This window comes from Diospyros lotus, chromosome 8 (assembly GCF_014633365.1).
Source record: "Diospyros lotus cultivar Yz01 chromosome 8, ASM1463336v1, whole genome shotgun sequence".
Lineage (NCBI taxonomy): Eukaryota > Viridiplantae > Streptophyta > Magnoliopsida > Ericales > Ebenaceae > Diospyros > Diospyros lotus.
In genome coordinates, this window is record NC_068345.1 from 20,103,767 (window position 1) to 20,122,763 (window position 18,997).

Below are 18,997 nucleotides of genomic sequence, written 5' to 3' on the forward strand. Positions count from 1 at the left end.
TTAATTTACTCATTTTAACAAATGCTATCTAAACATAGTAGAGTATTATTTTAGTGCATTGCTATCTTATCTTTTTATTATCTAATTCAAATACTAAACTTGCAATCAAAGTAATAAAAAAAAAAAAATGACAACATAAACGTGTACTTACAAAGATATGTATTAACATAAGAATAGAAATATGAATCCCACCGTCACCATTTTTTAATGGAAAATGAGCGATGGGACATTCAGGGTGGATGCATGTAAGTGTTTACGACAGTTTATAATTAAAAATAATTTTTTAAAATAAAAAATAATAATTTTTAATAATAATTCAATTAAAAAAATTACAGTTGATTTCAAAATCTATTATGTACAATTTTATATTTTAAAAAAAAGTTTAACCTCCCCGACATAAATTTTGAACCTGCTGGAACGATTGAGTTACTACTTTTTCATTCATTATTATGCTGAAGAATTATATACAAAGTAATTCTTCCTTTAAAGGAAAACAAAACTAGAAAAATCAAAGACACACGCATCGTCCTCGTTATATGTATGCATATATATATATATATATTGAAAAGAAAGGGGAATTATTCAATTCAACCGTATATCGATTTTCCACGCAAGACCTGACAAAAGGCGACAATCCTCTCCAACAAAACCGCAAATTTTATCCTACGCCCGTTTCCTCGCATCACACATCTATCATTGTATCGCCTACGCCCCATCAGCACCAACCAGAACGACCCACGTGGCGACGAGAGGGTCTTTCGGCGACATCGCGAAATATCGGAGGGCATTTTAGTACTTGCAATCCGACGGCGGAATCCACGAGCGCACGTGGCATCCATCCCATGGCTGTTGTTTGGGGATTGCCAGCCTAATGATCGTGCGGAAACAGACAAATTCACCCAGAGCGTATGGCGCTCCACATCATCGTCGTCATCGTCTTTATCATTCTTCTATATATATATATATATCTCTGTGTGTGTGTGTGTCTGTGTCTGTGTCTGTGCGCGCGCGCGCGTGTGAATTGCGCTGCAAAGAGTGTTGTCTCATCGATCAGTTTCCCCAAGTTAACTCCTGAAGTTGAATCGAATTCTCTGCAATTCCTGAGAAATCTGCCGAGAAAATACTATTTTGGCTGAGAAAATTGCGGGAGAAGATGTGGGGATCAGGGGGGAGGTTTTATTGGGGAAGAAGAGAACCAAGTGTGGGGAAAGTGGAAGGGATTGTGGTGGTGTTCGCATGGATGTCGAGTCAAGACAGGCATTTGAAGAATTACGTCGATCTCTACTCTTCTCTCGGCTGGAATTCCCTTGTCTGCCATTCCCAGTTCCTCAATCTGTGAGTCCACTCCCTCTCAATTTAGCGTTTTCCGATTCCGTTTCTCTTTCGATTGTCAGTGAACGATTTTTCCTTTCTTTTTAATGTTATCTTTTGATTTTGAAAGTTCCACTGGTTTATGTTTCCCTATCGTGTTTGACCTAGTTTGGGAAAGAAATGCTAATTTGGCAGGTTCTGGGATTTGCGAATTTTTTGGCCTGTGATATTGAGGACAACTGGATATATGATTGGAGAAGCTGGTTTTTGATATGTAGCGTCCACTTATATAGACTGTTAATAGTTTTCAGCAATTCATTTATGTAAGGCTGAGACATCAATTAGGCGGTGGGGTTGTTGAGAATCATGATTGGGTGTGATAATTGATGGATAAGTAGCAAGGGATGGGAATTTACTCACATCCTTCAACTTTATCAACCGAATGTCTAAAATATAACCAGAAGTTTGATAGCTGGGATTTTGACGCCTCTTCGGTGGCTAGGACTTTTCTTGGAATGCAATATGGTATCTAGAAGCCTGCATCTGCAATTAAATTTTTAGATTTCAAAAGTTAATTTTCCATTTGCTATGGATATACTATGTTGAAATAGGAAGTTCTCAGTTTGTGGCGGGTGCAAAATCTTGCTCCAGTTAATCAACATATGAGAAGAAAAGGGATGTTCCTTTGCATGTGTACGCCAGGAAATAATAGACATGGTGACTGGTGTTTAATTTGTGCTTGAATTCTTAGTTTTTTTTTTTTTTTAATTAGGGGAAAAAAATAGTTGTGTTTTCATGTTGTACAGGTTGATTTCACAATAACAACTATGTGATGGAACATGACCAAATCAACTATCTTCATTCACTGCCATCTCATGCAACTTTTCTATGTGAAGTTGGTGTTGAAACTTTATCCCATCATTCCCTCACTAGAGGATTGTGTCAGGAAGGGCATCCAGCAGAAAAGTTTGCCACATTATTCTTTTGCGTGGATTTGTATTGTCAATTGACATTATGAATGCCATGCAACCAACTTTAACTTGGCCAGGATAAGGTGTAGTTGATGATGATGAGGGGAAAAAACCAACTTAGGATGCAGTTCCACCAATGCTGTTGTGTTGAAATTTTAAAACAGATGGTATCTAGAGGTAAATCTGAAGCATGGAAACTGTACTGTTGTTACTGTTAGTGGATTTAGAGTAGCTCAGCTTTACAAAGTAGAATACAGTAATCTTTACCTTTTAGAAATTAGAAGGTGGAACCAGTGTTTATGGCCTCATTAAGAATCCCCCCATCTCTGCTAGGTAAGGACATCAATATAGACATGAATAGATGCTAGAACCCCAACTTCTTCATGTCCTTGCAGGTGGTGTTTCCAACTGTGAGATCATTAAGAGAACTTCATGTGGAAGGAAAGATGGGATTTTGGGATTGACACTAGTTCGAATTTTTAAAATCTTCCTGGAGGATTTGTTCTCATACATCATGTGTGCGTAACTTCAATGCAAACACTGCCTGCAAAGATGGTAAATGTATGCTGATGAGACCATATATGAGTAGATGGACAGCATGTCCCTATTATGCACATATGTTACTTCAATACAAGGTGTTAAAGGAATTGCCTGGGGTGGAAGATGTTAAATGCTGTATAGTCTGGCTGATAAGGATACATGCAAATGGACAGACTTGCGTGCCTAATATGGTAGCATAGTGGACAAAGTGGAAGCACAAGCTGTTTGAGATAAGAAAAGCTGCTAATATGCGCTGCTGAAAATTTCATAATTATGAATATGCAAAGAAAAAGCCACATGGCTTAAAAGTATTCTGAACTGATATGAAAATTGCAGTTGTATGAAAGCAGGAATTTTTTGAGTAAAAGTTTCAATCTTCAAATTGACTGTACTTACCAACAGAAAAAAAAGAATATATATATATATATCAAATTGATTGTCAGATTTTTCTCTTTATTTATTGAAATTTTAGTGTGGACTTGTTGCATTTGAGGAAAGTTTACCTTTTTTAAATTAAAGTTTCTAGTAGTTCAATTTTCTTTTTTTCTTGAATTTCTAGTAGTTTAATTAATCCACAAATTGATGTCATGAGATTAACATTGATGGTATTTGCAGATTCTTCCCTGGCAAAGCCACTGCATTAGCGTTTGGAATTCTTAATGAGCTTGTTGAGGTGAGCCTATGACTGTTTTTCATTTATTTCCTTATTTAAACGTGGAACTAATATGAAAATCTATCAGTATGCTTAAGTAGCTCCTAGAGCCTGTTTGGTGTTGCCGTGCTATTTAATCAGAACAACTTTTTATTAGCTTTTTTGGAAAAGCAACGTTTGGTGAAGTGCAACTTTGCATTTTAAACCACAACTACTTCTGAAAAAGCAAATTAATCTGTTTTTTATAAAAAGCAAAATAGCTTTTAGTGGGACCCACGTTCATTAAAAGGCTATTTACTTTTGTAACCATGCTCTCTCTTCATAATTATTCCACTTTCCATAATAGCTAATAAATAAGTTAGTATCTTCTTAGTCATTTTACATATACACAACACAACAGTAAAATATTAACTAAACACTTGTTACTTGCTTCTGACATTAATAAGCACAACACTACTCTTTGTTACCAAACACTACTTTATCAACATTGCTTTCACAGCTCAACACAATAAAACACCGCACAACAATACCAAACAAGCCTTAGTTCATCACTATACTCTGGAAGTAGTTATATATATATATATATATAACTTTGGGTTGTAAGTCTATTGATTCTTATATATGCCTTGCTTAGGGTTAAACACATTGGAGCTGGAAAATAGGCCCTGAAATAATATGCAAAAACTTAGAGCTTAGTATAATTGTCATTTTATTTTTCTCCAATTTTTCTTGGCTCCATATGGCCGTGTTTCATGTTTGGAAGTTAGATTTATGGACACAAAAGAAAATGGAAATAACAATTGTATGAAGAGAAAATGAATGGATTGAAGGCATGTTTATTTATTTATTTTAGTTGGGTTAGAAATGAGAAGAAAATGAGTTGAAAAAAGCCAAAAAAGAAGTTTAGTTTTTGGTTTGGTTACCCGCTAAAATGCACACACATAGTTCTTTCTTTTTCATTTTTATATCCAATGAGAAATCCTACTTCCAAGCACTTTACAAAAAAGCAACTACCATGCTTTTGTTCAATGCAGTCTTGAATGCAGAACAAAATCCTTTGCTTTCTTTTTGGTTAGTTGGAACTCAGCAATCATCAATATAGAACTTTTGTTTTTATTTTTCTGAGATTAGAATTGGTTTAAGATAACTAATTACGCTTCATGTTCATTTGGTATGCAAAGGCGCTGAAAATTAGGCCATGTTCCGTTGTCTTTGCGTCTTTTTCTGGTGGTCCAAAAGGTTGCATGTACAAAGTTCTCCAGGTAAGTTCCTAGGTTGGCTGCTTGCATGTAATATGCCTATAAGTGAACATTGACATTTGTCTTTGAAGCATTAAATTTTGTTTTCTCTTTTGTTTTAGATAATTGAAGGGAAGTGTGAAGCACAAGTCAATCAGGTATAGTTCACTTCTGATTCTTTGAATGCTAGGGACCCTCTAGCCTGTGCCAAAGAAAAAAAAAAAGAGGATGCCATTCTTTCTTTTCAGATAAGAAAAAAGGGGGGTTGCCATTCTTTCTTTTCAGAGACTATGTTTTCTTGCAAAAACATTTTACTTTCTATCATGTGTTTTTATGTGCTTTATCCACTTCATCATGCTGGGTTGATGGTTGCTAGGGTGTTGGGCATATGATAGGTAGTGACCAGTTAGCATGTCAATCATTTGTTTAGTGATTCTCTTATTAGATTTGTAGAACTTTACTACATCTGGTTTTGTAACTTTTATGCATCTTATAATCTTTTTCATGTGAAGGATGAGTATCGATTGGTTAGGGACTGTGTTTCCGGCCACATTTATGATTCAAGTCCAGTTGATTTCACCAGTAATACGGGCACTCAATTTGTTCTACACCCAACAGTTATTAAAATGTCCAATCCTCCACGACTAGCATCATGGATTGCCCATGGCATTGCTTCCAGTTTGGACACCCTCTTCCTTAGCAGATTTGAATCACAACGTGCTGAATATTGGCAAACTTTGTACTCCTCTGTGGTTAGTAGTGGTACAATTTAGTGGTATTTTTAGTTCTTGCTATCTGCTTCATGTTATTCACTACTATTCCTATGCAGAGCATGGGCGCTCCATATCTCATTTTATGTTCAGAAGATGATGATCTTGCACCCTATCCAATAATCTACAATTTTTCCAAGCGTCTACAAGACCTTGGTGCAGATGTAAAGCTGGTGAAATGGAATAGTTCTCCTCACGTAGGTCTGCTCCTTAACTTTCTTGTCATTAATTTTGTTGTAATTTTTTCTTTTTTTCAGTTTTCTGCTAGTCTATTACCTTACTACCCATTTTTGTGATTGCTAAATGTGGTCTTGAGCTCTATGGTAGCATGGAATGTATTGGAAGATGGTAAAATTTTAGGGTGTCAATTTGTTGCGATGCAATTTGTTTGCCAAAGAAAAAATATTATGAAAAAAGGAGTCTGTCAGGGTATGATTTTCATTTATATTGCCCTTGGTCTAGAGGTGGCAGTTTAATAACTGGATAATAAGGAAGGCCATGATGTACAAGGAGAAAGAAGTCAAAAGAATATTTTTTTTCTTGACATTGGTAATAACTGTAGTCGTGCTGCTATTGCATTGCTGGCCAGCAGGCAATGCAATATGAAAACTGCTATTGAAACTGGTCAAGTATTTTTCAGTGCTTCAACTACTCACTAAAGCATACAAATTTGATGGGCATTTATTACTTTTTGGTGTCTAGACTTTATATTTCAACAGATGGTGGCATCTCATTTCCTTATTTCTTTGTTTGTGGATGTGTTGACTGTACCAAGCTTTAGTGAGTAATCCTAAGGTTTCAGCCTTCTCAAGCTTGATATTGGTTCCTCCCTCCCTTCTTTCTCTTCCTCTTTCTTGGTGAATAATGCAGCTCACCAATTATATGGAAACCTTGAATATGTATGGAGTCAATTCATTTGCTTACTTCGTCCTAATTCCTATATAACACTGCTTGGGAAGCGAACAGATATATGTTCATGTTATTAATTCATAGGATTTTCTTTGAATCACCAAATTTGCACTATGAGCAAAAAATTACTTTTATCAATTTGGTAAAAGTTTCCGTATATCACTCCAGTGTTTATTTACAGTCTACTTGCTTTGCTGTAATCAACCAGGTCATTATCGGCATTATCCAATTGACTACAAGGCTGCTGTGACTGAGCTACTTGGGAAGGCTGCTGTAATATATTCTCATAGAATTAGACAACTTGAAGGAGAGGGAATGGGCTTTGAGGGTACACAAAATGAGATCACAGAACCATTTTTCAAGCTGAAGAGAGCAGCAACAAATTCAAATAAAATTCAGAGAGTTGCACTTGAGGTAAATGACCCTTTCCTGGCCCCCAGTTCACAGGAGTATCACGAGGACAGAGCTATTGGATCGGTGCAGGATGAAAATAAAGAAGGCTTAATACATATGCCCAGCTCACCTGGTATAAACGCTCATGGAGTTCTTGGCCAAATCCTTTTTGATGTGTGCGTGCCCAAGAATGTCGAGGACTGGGATATAAGGTCATCCCCCTCATTGAAAGGGCCACCATTTGGTGCTTCAAGGTGGCATTTTCCTCCCAATCCTATCAAATGCAGGAACGCTATTAAATGCATACGTCGTTCAAGGTTATAGAATCTTTATGTGAACATTGAACAGAGCTGTTTCAATGTGAGAAACAGGCGAGCGGGTGTCACTTTGATGGGTTTATTTTGATATAGAAGAGATCTGATGTAGCTTGAACTAAGCTGACAAAGATGTACAGAATTTACTAGCAGAACTTCTAACTTACATGAGATTTTCACCGTAGAATCTGAGTCATTTGTTGTCTAAATTTTGTCATTCCTCCGAACTTGACTGTCATGTATGGTGCCAATACAGTATCAGGTTTGCATGTTTAATGAGACTAGAAACACTTGGGTAGTATTTAACACAGAGACAAGAGAATGTAAAGGCTTCACCGACCCACTTTATTCATAGAGATCTCAGTCTTAAATATACCCTAAAACTAATACACAAATAACAGAAATGTCCTTGAGACAAAAATACAGAAATGCCCTTCTACAAAACATAAAAATACAACCATGTCAATGTTAACATGTAAGCTATTACAATACAAAATAGAATATAACAAAATTACAACTCTGTTACTCCCCGTCAAGATGAGCCATGAATATTGATGATGGCCATCTTGGACAATAGTGAAAAAAGTTGAGAACTTGGGAGAGTTTTAGTAAAAACATCTGTCAGTTGGTGTTGTGATCGAATAGGTAGGAGCTTGATGTGTCCAACAATAATTTTGTCACAAACAAAATGGTAATCTAGCTCAATATGTTTGGAACGCTCATGAAAAATTGGATTAGTTGCAATATAAATAGCAGCTTGATTATCACAAAAAAGTAAGGCAGGAAGGGAAAGAAGAACCTGAAAATCCGATAAAAGTTGAGTAAGCCATGTAAGTTCGCTGGTAGTAGAAGCCAAAGCACGATACTTAGCTTTAGCGGAGGAACGGGAAATAGTAGCCTGCTTCTTAGAATGCTAAGAAATTAGCGATGCTTTAAGAAAAACACAATATCCAGTTACAGAACGACGAGTATCTAAGCACGAGCCCCAGTTAGCATTAGAAAAAGCCCGAAGCTGTAAAGAAGAAGTGGTAGAAAAAAATAATCCCTGACCAGGAGCAGCCTTTAGATACTGCAATAGGTGATAAACATCATCTAGGTGAGGTTTCTGAGAATTAGAAACAAATTGGCTGAGTTTGTGGACCACATAAGTGATATTCGGCCGAGAGATGGTAAGATATAGTAAGCGACCAATAAACCGACGATAGAAGGAAGCATCCTCAACTAAATCCCCTTCATTAGCACTAAACTTCATATTAGGAATCATTGGGACAGAAGTAGGTTTGCTGGCTAAGAGACCAGAATCTTCCAAAAGTTGCAAGGTGTAGTGCCTTTGAGAGAAGAAAATCCCCTTTGCAGATTGTGCAATCTCAAGACCAAGAAAATAACGAAAACAACCAAGATCCTTAAGCTTGAAATGACTATGTAGAAAAGATTTTAGATCATTGATGACTGAAAGATTGGGACTCGTAAGAATGGTGTCATCTACATAGACCAAAAGAGCTATAAATGAAGAACCACTACCCTTGGTGAAGAGAGAATAATCCGATTTGGACTATGTAAAACCAAATTGAAGAATAGCTTGAGAAAATTTTGAGAACCACTGCCTTGAAGCTTGTTTCAGACCATATATAGACTTATGTAACCGACAAACTAATTTCTCCCCTTTATTACCAATCGAGTAGGAAGGCTTGTAACCGAGTGGTAAGTCCATAAATACTTCCTCAAAAAGATCCTCATTAAGAAAAGCATTGTTCACATCCAATTGAGTAAGAACCCATTTATGGCTAGCTGCTAGGGCAAGTAAAACTTTAACAGTGACCGATTTCGCTACAAGAGAAAATGTATCAAGAAAATCCAACCCCTTTTGTTGTGTATATCCCTTAGCTACCAAACATGCCTTGTACCTTTCTATAGACCTATTAGATTTGTATTTAATTTTATAAACCCATTTACACCCAATTGTATGCTTGTGAGAAGGAAAGGAAGTAACACTCCAAGTGTTATTAAGGTGCATGGCATCTAATTCAGCTTTCATTGCATTTCTCCAATGAGCATGCTTTACGGCTTGATGATAGTATTTATAATATCCCATATTTTCATGAAGTTGCCACGTATTTTAAGTGAGTTTAAAATACCGAAAAATATGCTTGAAATGGCAATAAGTGACCGAATCGATCGCAAGAAGTGCCTTGGAGCTTAGATACCTAAGGACGAAAGCATATTTTTGACGAGCGAGATTTATGACACTAAAAGAAATAAAATAAGAAACGATTTTCGATTAAGCTAAGTTGTAGCCTAAAAAGACCGAATGATGGTGGGAGCTTCCCGAAAATCGTACATATCGAGTAATTTTGAGTTATTAATTTTGAGATTTTAAGTATCTCAATAAATTTGATGTTTGAGAGTGTAATTAGAGAATTATTCAAATGAAATAAGGATGAAATTAAGAGCTCATGTGGTAAAATATTAAAGTTGAGAACTTGAAATAAGGGCCAAAGTGTCATTTGAAAGAAGTTTGGGGTATTAGCTTGGATTTCAAAAAGTAAATCCATTCTAGCTTTGGATTTCAAAAGCCATTCAATTATATCTTTGAGTCTTTGGAGTCCATGGCTTAGATTGTGACAAGTGGCATAAGGTGATTGGTTCAAGTAATCTATAAATAAGCACTATGGGTTGTTATTAAATCATTCAAAGGAGTTTAGAGGAGTGAGGCACTCTAAGTGGAGAAGCTTGCTCTAGAGAGAGGGGAGGAAGTTTTGCAAGGAGGCAGGAAGAAAGCGGCGGAGAACGAGCCTTGTCGGAGTTGCGGGTTTTCGCCAGAATTCGCCAAAATCAGTCAGAAAAAAAGTGAGGTAAGTTCCTCTTTTTTTTTATAATCCTGTAGAGGGGGAAGAGAGGGTCGCGTAGGTTCAAATGGGAGTCGAATGGGAGTTAAAATGAGGAAGTTATGGCCGAAAAATCAAACCGAGACGAAGCTGTCCGAAATTGCTATGCAGCGCGTGAGTTACATGCGCTAGAAAGTGGCTGCGTGTGAAGGCGCGTGGCCCACCTTTCTAGGGTGCGTGAGGGCACGTGAGGGACCCATTTTTCTTCAAAATTTCCAGTTTTGTCCCTACTTTAATGCCCCTCAACCCTATGTAAAAATATTTGAGGTTAGGTTTATCAAAATGCGTGTTTTCTGTAGAAACCTAGGCCGTTTGCAGTGAAATCGTACCGTCTAAGAGATAAACCAACAAGGTGAGACTCCTATACTCCAAATCTTATTTTTTATTCTCTTATGAAAGAATTCTATTGCATGAGACGTGTTTCGTGAAATTCTTATACGTAAACTCTTGTTATTCTCTTACGTGAAATTATGTTACATATATGAAATGTATTTTTCTGAAAAATATATGCTATTGGCTTTTTAATTGTTGCATTTATAAAATTCGCATGGCCATACTGTTGTACCTATTTGTTGTTGGCCGAGGACAAAAGTCGGATATCCCCCGAGAGGCGCTATGCGTGCGCCATTGAGAAAGCTCTCGTGGGGAAGACTGAGAGCTTAAAGGATAACGGATGTGGTGCTTACATGAGTTCTATGAGGTCGGGCTGAGGTGACATGGTTAGGGACCTCCCGAGAGGCGTTGTGCGTGTGCCATTGAGAAAGCTCTCGTTGGAGGAGGCTGACATGTTCACGAGGCACTTCGGAGTAGTTCTTGTTATTTTCCTCATACTTTTTATACTTGCTCATGCATTGATATAAACTATTTTTTTTGGAGTTTCTCACTAGAAGATTCATCTTCTAATTGGACTATGTCCCTGGAATATTCAAATGTTCCAGGTTCGATAAGTGGCTCAAAGGGAAAGGAGATAGCGAAAGAATAAGCTTAATTTACTGTCTGTAGCATGTTTAGAATATCTTTATGTGTGAACCTATGTATGTCTTGGATATGTTTAAGGCTTTCAGTTATCACTTACGAGAGATGATGTCCTTGTAATACATTTTGTCGACGTCTTGAACGATTTTATTTATGATAAATAAAGTATTATGGTTATGAACCATATCAGGTTCGATCTAGCTTCCGCATTTGAAATTTTAACACTTGTCTTAGCTGTTTAATATTGGGTTTGTTAAGCTGAGAAGGTGAAAATTAGGATTTTTGAGAATTTGTGTGATGTATGACAGTGATTGTGGTATGAAAAAATTTTATATTCCCGAAATCCTAAGTTATAACACGCTCGAAAAATTTGGGGTGTTATAGTATTGAGGTTCAAAATCAGTGGAGACTTGAAGAAGAAAAGAACTACAAGTAGGAGAAAGTTTAGAATAAGAGACATAATGATGTAAAGGATAGTAGGTGTTGGTTAAAAGAGGTGGGTGATGAGATAAAAGACTATAATGAAAGTCTTGTAGATAAGTAGGTGGTCGAGTAGCCCGAGAAGACCTACGGATGAGAATAGGGGAAATGGATGGAGATGAAGATGAATCAACAGCAGGTTCATGTACAGGAAGTGGTAAAACCAGATCAACAAATGGGTCTAATATCTCATCAGAAGAGGTTATAGAATGAAAGGGAAATATGTGCTCATGAAATCGAACATCCTGAGAGATGAAAATGGATTTTTCTGTGAGATCATACAACTTGTAGCCTTTGATGTTTGGTGGGTAGCCAATAAAAATATAAGCCTTGGCCCTAGGATGAAATTTAGATCTATGTGAGGGTAAAGTAGAGGCAAAACATAGACTACCAAAAACTCTGAATGAAGAATAGTCTACGGAAGTTTGATACAACAATTGATAGGGGGTTTGGGAGTGCAAAAGAGGGGTAGGTGATCTGTTAATCAAGTATGCAGCCGTAAGGACACAGTCACCCCAAAATTTTATAAGAACCCGAGACTGAAAATAGAGTGCCTTAGCCACATTTAAAAGATGTTGATGTTTCTTTCAACCACAGAATTTTGTTCAGGTCTCTCTACACATGAGAATTGATGTATGACTCCCTTAGAGGCAAAAAAAATTAGCAAATTTCAATTCAGGGGCATTGTTAAACTAAAATTTCTTAATCACCTTGTTAAATTGAATTTCAACTAAGAAAAAAAAACTTAGGAACAATAGTCTTGGCCTTAGATTTATGTTTCATAAGGAAACCCAAGGTGTATGATACGGCCCCAAGTATCACAATGAATTAAATCAAAAGCACACTTTGACAATTGATTATTTGACACAAAAGATAACAGTCGTTGCTTAGCCAATGGACACACAAAACAAATATCATTGTTAGCATCATGAAAATGTAACTGATCCTTTATTAATTCCATCCGCTTAAAAGAAAGGTGTCCTAGTCTCTTATGCCATGTAGTTTTATTAACAACATTAGCTACCATGACATGATGAGCAGATTTTACAATTGTACTAACTGACATATCAGTTCCAGCTTTAAGGGCATATAAGCCTCCAACAAAGTCACCTTTGCCAATCATCTTCAAAGTGTGCATATCCTGAATAACACACGCATGAGGAGTAAAATTGAGACTCGTTGTATTCATTTTAACCAATGCACTTATAGATATGAGATTGAACTTAAAGTGAGGCACATAGAGGACATTGTCTAATACCAGATCTGAGGTAAGTTGAACACAACCCATATATAATACTGAGATTTGTGTATGGTCAGGAAGGGTAACATAAGTGTTCTGAATATGTTTTACCTCAACAAAAGACGATAAACTAAAACATACATGACTAGTAACTCCCGAATCCAAAACCCAATATCGAGGGTCACTAAGTAAAGAACCAACAGAGATAGAAAAATAGATACCTGAAGCCTGATCAGAAGTGGAGGCATTAGGAGCAAGTTCTGTACTGGTAGTCTTAGCAATGGTGAGATGTGAACTTAACATACTCAACAAATTTTGATATTGTTGAGGATTTAGCAACTGCATAAAACCTTTAACACACTAACTCTGAGAGGAGTTAGAATTTGATTCAGAAATCTGACTCACAATAGGTTTTTTCAACTGGTTAGGGGATATCTGATTAGTTGTAACATTTCTCTACCTAGGCCTATATCCGGGAGGATATCCATGAAGCTTATAGAATTTGTCAATTGTGTGCCTGGTAAAACCACAATGACTACATATGGACCTCTCCCTCTTTTGAGATCTACCTTGATTGGGCCTATTACTATCATGTTTGACAGAGAATGTGACTGGATCATTAACAATAGTATGAATGTTCCTTTGATTTTCCTCTTGAGTAACTAGGGAAAACACCTTATTAATGGAAGGAATTGGATCCATTAGCAACAATTATCCCCGAACTTGTGCATAAGAATCATTTAGGCCCATTAGAAATGACATTACATATTCGGTGTGATAGTGTTATGCTAAGGCCTTTATATCACCACATGAACATCTTCCACAAGAGTAGTTTGGCCTATAATTGCTAAGTTCGTCCCATATGGTCTTAAGTTTTGTGAAATAAGCACTAACAGATAACTGGCCTTGTGTTAGATTCATCAAATCTCTCCTAAGCTGAAATATCCGAGGACTATTAGACTGTTGATATCTTTCCTTAAAATCATTCCAAATATCATAGGTAGATTCAGAAAATATCACACTTGCAGATATTTTTTTAGAAATAGAATTTAAAATCCAGGAAATCACAATATTGTTGTTTCTAATCCAGGAATTGAAAAGAGGATCATCACTTGGTGGCCAAGAAATCAAGCCATTAACAAAACCTAATTTGTTCTTTACCAAGAGAGCAATAAGCATGGCACGGCTCCACGACGCATAGTTGTCTCTGGTGAGCGGTTGAGATACCAGCAGTAATCTAGGATTATTAGAATGATGTAGGAAATAAGGACTCGAGGCGTTGCCAACAGTAGAAGTGCTCATTAACGGAGAAGAAATTTTTGAAAATGAAGTCGCCATAGAACAAGTATGAGCCATCAATCAAATATCAAAAGAAATGAAGACAATGATGGAATAAGATCGCAAGGTTCACGATCTAAAAAAAATGAAGAAGAAGAACGAAGATGGTAATACTGACTTGCAGGACTCCAAACAATGGAGATCCACAACAGCATCGGGAAAAACAACACATAGCGTCGTCGATTAAAGAAGAAAAGGAAGCGTACCTAGAACTCATAGCGTCAAAGACTGATGAAGAATGGGAATCGACGGAGGTGGAGTCTAGGGTTTTCTTTTATATCATAACAGAGAGACACGTTCTTTTATATCATAACAGAGAGACACGAGAATATAAAGGCTTCATCGACCCACTTTATTCATAGAGATCTCTACCTTAAATATGCCCTAAAACTAATACACAAATTACAGAAATGTCCTTGAGACAAAAATACAAAAATGCCCTTCTACATAACATAAAAATACAACCATGTCAATGTCAACATGTAAGCTATTACAATACAAAACAGAATATAACAAAATTACAACTCTATTAGTATTTGAAGTTATTTTGGATTTCAATTCTCCATTTTGGTGTTAAGGGCATGCATGCTTCCAGTGGAATGACCTAGTTATGGGCTCTCTTTCAAGCATTGAGTTGGCAACTTGGCAGGCAGCTGCTTGAGGCTTTGGTTGACTTAAATAATTCAAGAACTGTAAGTCTAACCATGTTGTATTGTTAAATTTGCTCCTAGTCCTCTACTTATTATTAAATGAATATATTAACATTACATATATTTGTGTGTGTGTGTGTGTGTGTTTCTTTTTTGTTTGTTCTTTAATCTTTTCAAGATACAATTCTCAACCCGAATCTTAGAGCCTTATATTTATCATTTCCTCTATGAAAAACTTAAGTACACTCGGTGTGTATGTATAGGTTCACTTATGCAACGTAAAGGGGGGCACCCAGCCAAGTTCTCCCACCCAAACGTTTTAAAAATTTGCACCATCACCCTACAAATTTTACAAATTTGCAAATTTGTAAATGCATTTAGTAAATAAGTGTTCCCTTTTTCCATCTGGCTGAACTGTGTCACCTCTCAAAAGTAGTAATTCTTCACTGCTCAAGAATGCAACACAAATCTTATGGGAGTTCACTATGTTAGAAAGATATACTAGCTAGAATACCTTGAAAATTTGAAAGCTTTACCAGTTTGAATTATAATAAACAATTAAATCATAACACAAATAATAGATTAATGACCAAGCCTGTATAACATTATCCTTAATAAGAGTTTCTCCTCCCTCTTAGAGCTAATAACTCTCAATTCAACAAAAGGTCCAATAGCTTCTCCTTCTAGGATTCACTTGCTATGAAAGGTAAGAATTATTTGCAGAAAGCAAGAGAAAGAAGAGAAGAAACATTATAAATGTGGTTTTGGACAATAGAAAAGAAATACATTTATAAAGGTGTTCATTTGATTTATATTTGATCGAACTAGAACTACATTTTAAAAAGATTTTAGACAGAGGACCAACTAATTTCAAGGACTAGATCAAATCAGGCCGATTTGGTTTAATTAAGCCCCTAGCTTTTTCTTTCCTATTTTTATATATGAATTTTAGACAAAAAGAATACAAATTACATATATCAATATCTAAAAAAAACTCTTTCTAATTATAAAATTAAATAGAATTTCACTAGTAATAATACTGCAAAGTAATCAATTTCAAAAATAATCCATGAACATAACAAAAATAGGAATCAAGGGATCATTTTAGGGATCATTATCATGGTTGTAACATATGGAGGCGGAGTATGTTGCAGCATGTGATGTTGTAAAGGAAGTTATTTGGGTGAGGAAGTTCATTTCTAAACTGGAAGTGGTTTCATCCATTGAGTTGTCAATATCTCTGTATTACGACAACAATAGGGGCATTGCACTAGAAGTCCAAGCATATTGAGCGTCGCTTCCATCTTATTTGAGAGATTATAGCATGTGAAAACGTGCAGCTACAGAAGGTAGCATCATTAGAGAATGTTGCTAACCCACTTCAGAAAATGAGTATTTGTTGTTACTTAACTACAACAATTAAATTTATTTGTCTTATGATCAACTAGAGCAAAGTTCATCATCATGGTAGAGGATCCGAGATGCCACAAGTGAGGCCAAAAGAATTTGGAATAAGTCGGAGCTAGAACCCAAAGAGGAAAGAACCCGGATGGTTCCTCGGGGGCTTTCGGATAAGCTGTCCGGATGGGCTTTCGGGGAATCAAGAGAAAGGAAACCCCGATAGGTCTTGGGAGGCAAGGCTTCCATTCATTTGGGTGAGCTAAGCTGGGACTTAGCTTGCGGTCACAAATAGAGGTCAGAAAAGCACGCAGGAGACTCTCCCACGTGAGCCCTCTGATCCCAAAGTTAGACAATAGTCCAAGGTATGTCCAAAGTATGATATATGATGCAAGTGTATATCTCTAATCTGTGTCCCGAATAGGTATTTATGTTCTTAGATGGGTTCTAAAGAAAGACTTGAGTGATGACCAACTGGTTTGAGAGATCTTCCAAAGGGATCCTTTACCAAACGAAATTATGGGACCCACGGTCGAGTGGAAAGACTCTTCTAGATAGGGCCTTGGGGAGGTCGGAGAGCCTGGAGAAGTCTTCAGGATAAGGCACCCTAATGGCTATCTCCGAGTGGTTTTGTAAAGGTCTTTGGGCCACTGGATGGCTTGGGTCCAAGAGACCCCAAAGGGTGTCGTTGGACTTGAGCAAAAATTATGCATGCTAGGTGTGACTCCTCGTTCCCACTTACGGGTGCCACTCGTGAACAATTACCCGAATTGCCCACATGCCCGGCCTTTGGCAAAGGGCGGACTAGGTTTCAACACGAAACGCCCTAAGTGGAAACTAGGCTCGTCCTTCCCTTCCCTTGACCCCAGGATTCACTAGCAGAATTGAGCTTAAACCACACCGCACTTGGCTAAAAAGAAATCTCATTCATACGCCCAATCGCCATTTTCTTATTTATTTTAAATTCTTCTTCCATCCAAGAATTTTACCGGACTCCATAAATTTCACAATTTCAATCAACCCATTGATTTTACCAAATTTGGAGGAAAAACTCATAATTTTCAATTTTTCAAAAATTCAGCATTATTCTCCAAAATGCTTGAAAAATCCCTTTAATTTGAAAATTCCTCCGGGGCCCAAAATCAATTAAGAAATGTCCCAAAAATCTCAAAAAAATCAGAATTTAAAAAAAATTGGCCACCACGCGCCTGCGCGACCCAGCGCCTGCTGCCACCCGTTGTGGCCCCCTACGGGCCACACGCGGGCCCCAGCTGCTACCACTTCGCTTCACTTTTTTTTTTCTTTTCTTTTCTTAGGCCCTTCTAACCCAAAATTTTCCATATTTTTCTCATTCCAAAATAAACACCAAAAACACCACATTTCCCACAAAAATTATTTTTTATTTAACCCCTTTGATGCTTCCAACAACTTGTGCCAAATGTGAGATTTACATCCATACTTAGGTCTCACAAGCCATAATCAAATACCTTACTTTCTAAATAGAAACATACATTCCAAAATATAAAATACATCCATGGTTTTAGGCTTTACAAGTGTAACGACCCGCTCCCACTTACGGGCGCTACCAGTAAATAATCGACCCGATTACTTAGCCGACGAACCACAACTGAAGGGTTGGACTATGTTTCAATAGGAAACGCCCTAGGTGGGAACTAGGCTTCGTCATTCCCTTCGCTCCACTCAAGAATCGGTCCCAACTTAAACAAGAAAACTTAGCGGACCGAGACCTGAAACCCGAGTGAGCTTCACCTTTCTTCAACTCGCCTCATAGCAAGCTAGAGGTGACCCAGGCACAAAGCTAGCATAACAACACTTTGTTGAGTATTGGGGATTTATGAGAACATACCTTGCTAGTCTTTACTTGGTCCGAACTTGGCTTCAACAACTAAAACCACATACACAACACGTAGACTCACAATCGTTTATCACACCATTATGATTACAACAACTAGATACTTCTAGTGCTCAATATCACATACATCCAATTACATAAATACATATATGAAAATACACAATAACACATCTCAGGCAACAAGCTAATTGCCATGAAGGCCTCCCGGCACCATCCCTGCCTGCGTCTGGACTTGCATCATCTACACATGAGGTAAACCTCATGAGTCACAAAGACTCAGTAATGGTGCAATGCATGTAAATATGAATATAAAGATGTTTATGTATGCCCAATGCATGCAAATGAGGCTAGGCCCACACATCCTCACAACCTACCAAGGTTTGAGGCATCAACCTATCAGCCCCCACAACACTAGTCCTCTTTATGGCCACAGGTCCACTAGATCTTGCATCACACAAGTGTTAACCACTACATGCAAATGCAACATAAAAACATTATCAAACACATTTACCAACTTGCAAGGCCACCTCCACATGGGGCCGTCCCTTACCTGGCTCAAAGCCTCATCTCTGCCTCGGTGAGAACGCCAGCCTGCTCTCCGAGCTCTTCTAGGATCACCGCCTTCCCGATCGAACCTAGAGGCAAACACACAAACCCAACTCCATTAGCATCCGACATTAAACCAATGCCCTCAACTTCGCCACACACCATCAGAACCATCTATCAACTGTTGGAAATGTATGCCCTAAAGACACGTTTTGTTTAATTTATGGTAATGATATTTCTTTTATTCAGTTTATGGCACATATATTAATTGCATTTAATTGTTGGAAAGGTGTCCATGCTATTAAGTAAGTGATTCATGTGATGGGTCGTTCTTCACAGTTAGGCATGAATCATGGGTACTTAATAAGTAAGAAAATATAACTCTTGATCTTTTGATAGAACTGGGCATTCTATCATGATAAGATCATTGTGCAATAGATCCTAATGGAGGATGGCTTGCCTTAGCCAGTAAACAGTCCGTTTACTCTAATTGTATAAGCGCATTTGGAATGCG

General features: G+C 37.4%; 1 protein-coding gene across 2 annotated transcripts; it reads left to right on the forward strand.

Annotated features, from left to right (window-relative positions):
• Positions 1-971: 971 nt before the first annotated feature.
• LOC127808693 (uncharacterized) lies at positions 972-7,307 on the forward strand. 2 transcript variants are annotated; one of them, XM_052347265.1, is made up of 7 exons: positions 972-1,335; positions 3,438-3,495; positions 4,656-4,736; positions 4,835-4,870; positions 5,225-5,464; positions 5,542-5,683; positions 6,600-7,307. In XM_052347265.1, exons 1-7 carry the CDS (start codon positions 1,154-1,156, stop codon positions 7,106-7,108), a joined length of 1,248 nt encoding a protein of 415 aa, XP_052203225.1. In that variant the 5' UTR covers positions 972-1,153; the 3' UTR covers positions 7,109-7,307. The 2 variants fall into 2 exon arrangements, with proteins under 2 accessions (XP_052203225.1, XP_052203226.1); XM_052347266.1 differs by lacking the exon at positions 4,656-4,736.
• Positions 7,308-18,997: the final 11,690 nt, after the last annotated feature.

Coding starts and splice junctions, on each gene's coding strand:
- LOC127808693 (XM_052347265.1), top strand. CDS start 1,154: ATGTGGGGATCAGGGGGGAGGTTTTATTGGGGAAGAAGAGAACCAAGT. Junction 3,496..4,655: donor TTCTTAATGAGCTTGTTGAG/GTGAGCCTATGA, acceptor TGGTATGCAAAG/GCGCTGAAAATTAGGCCATG. Junction 5,684..6,599: donor GAATAGTTCTCCTCACGTAG/GTCTGCTCCTTA, acceptor GTAATCAACCAG/GTCATTATCGGCATTATCCA.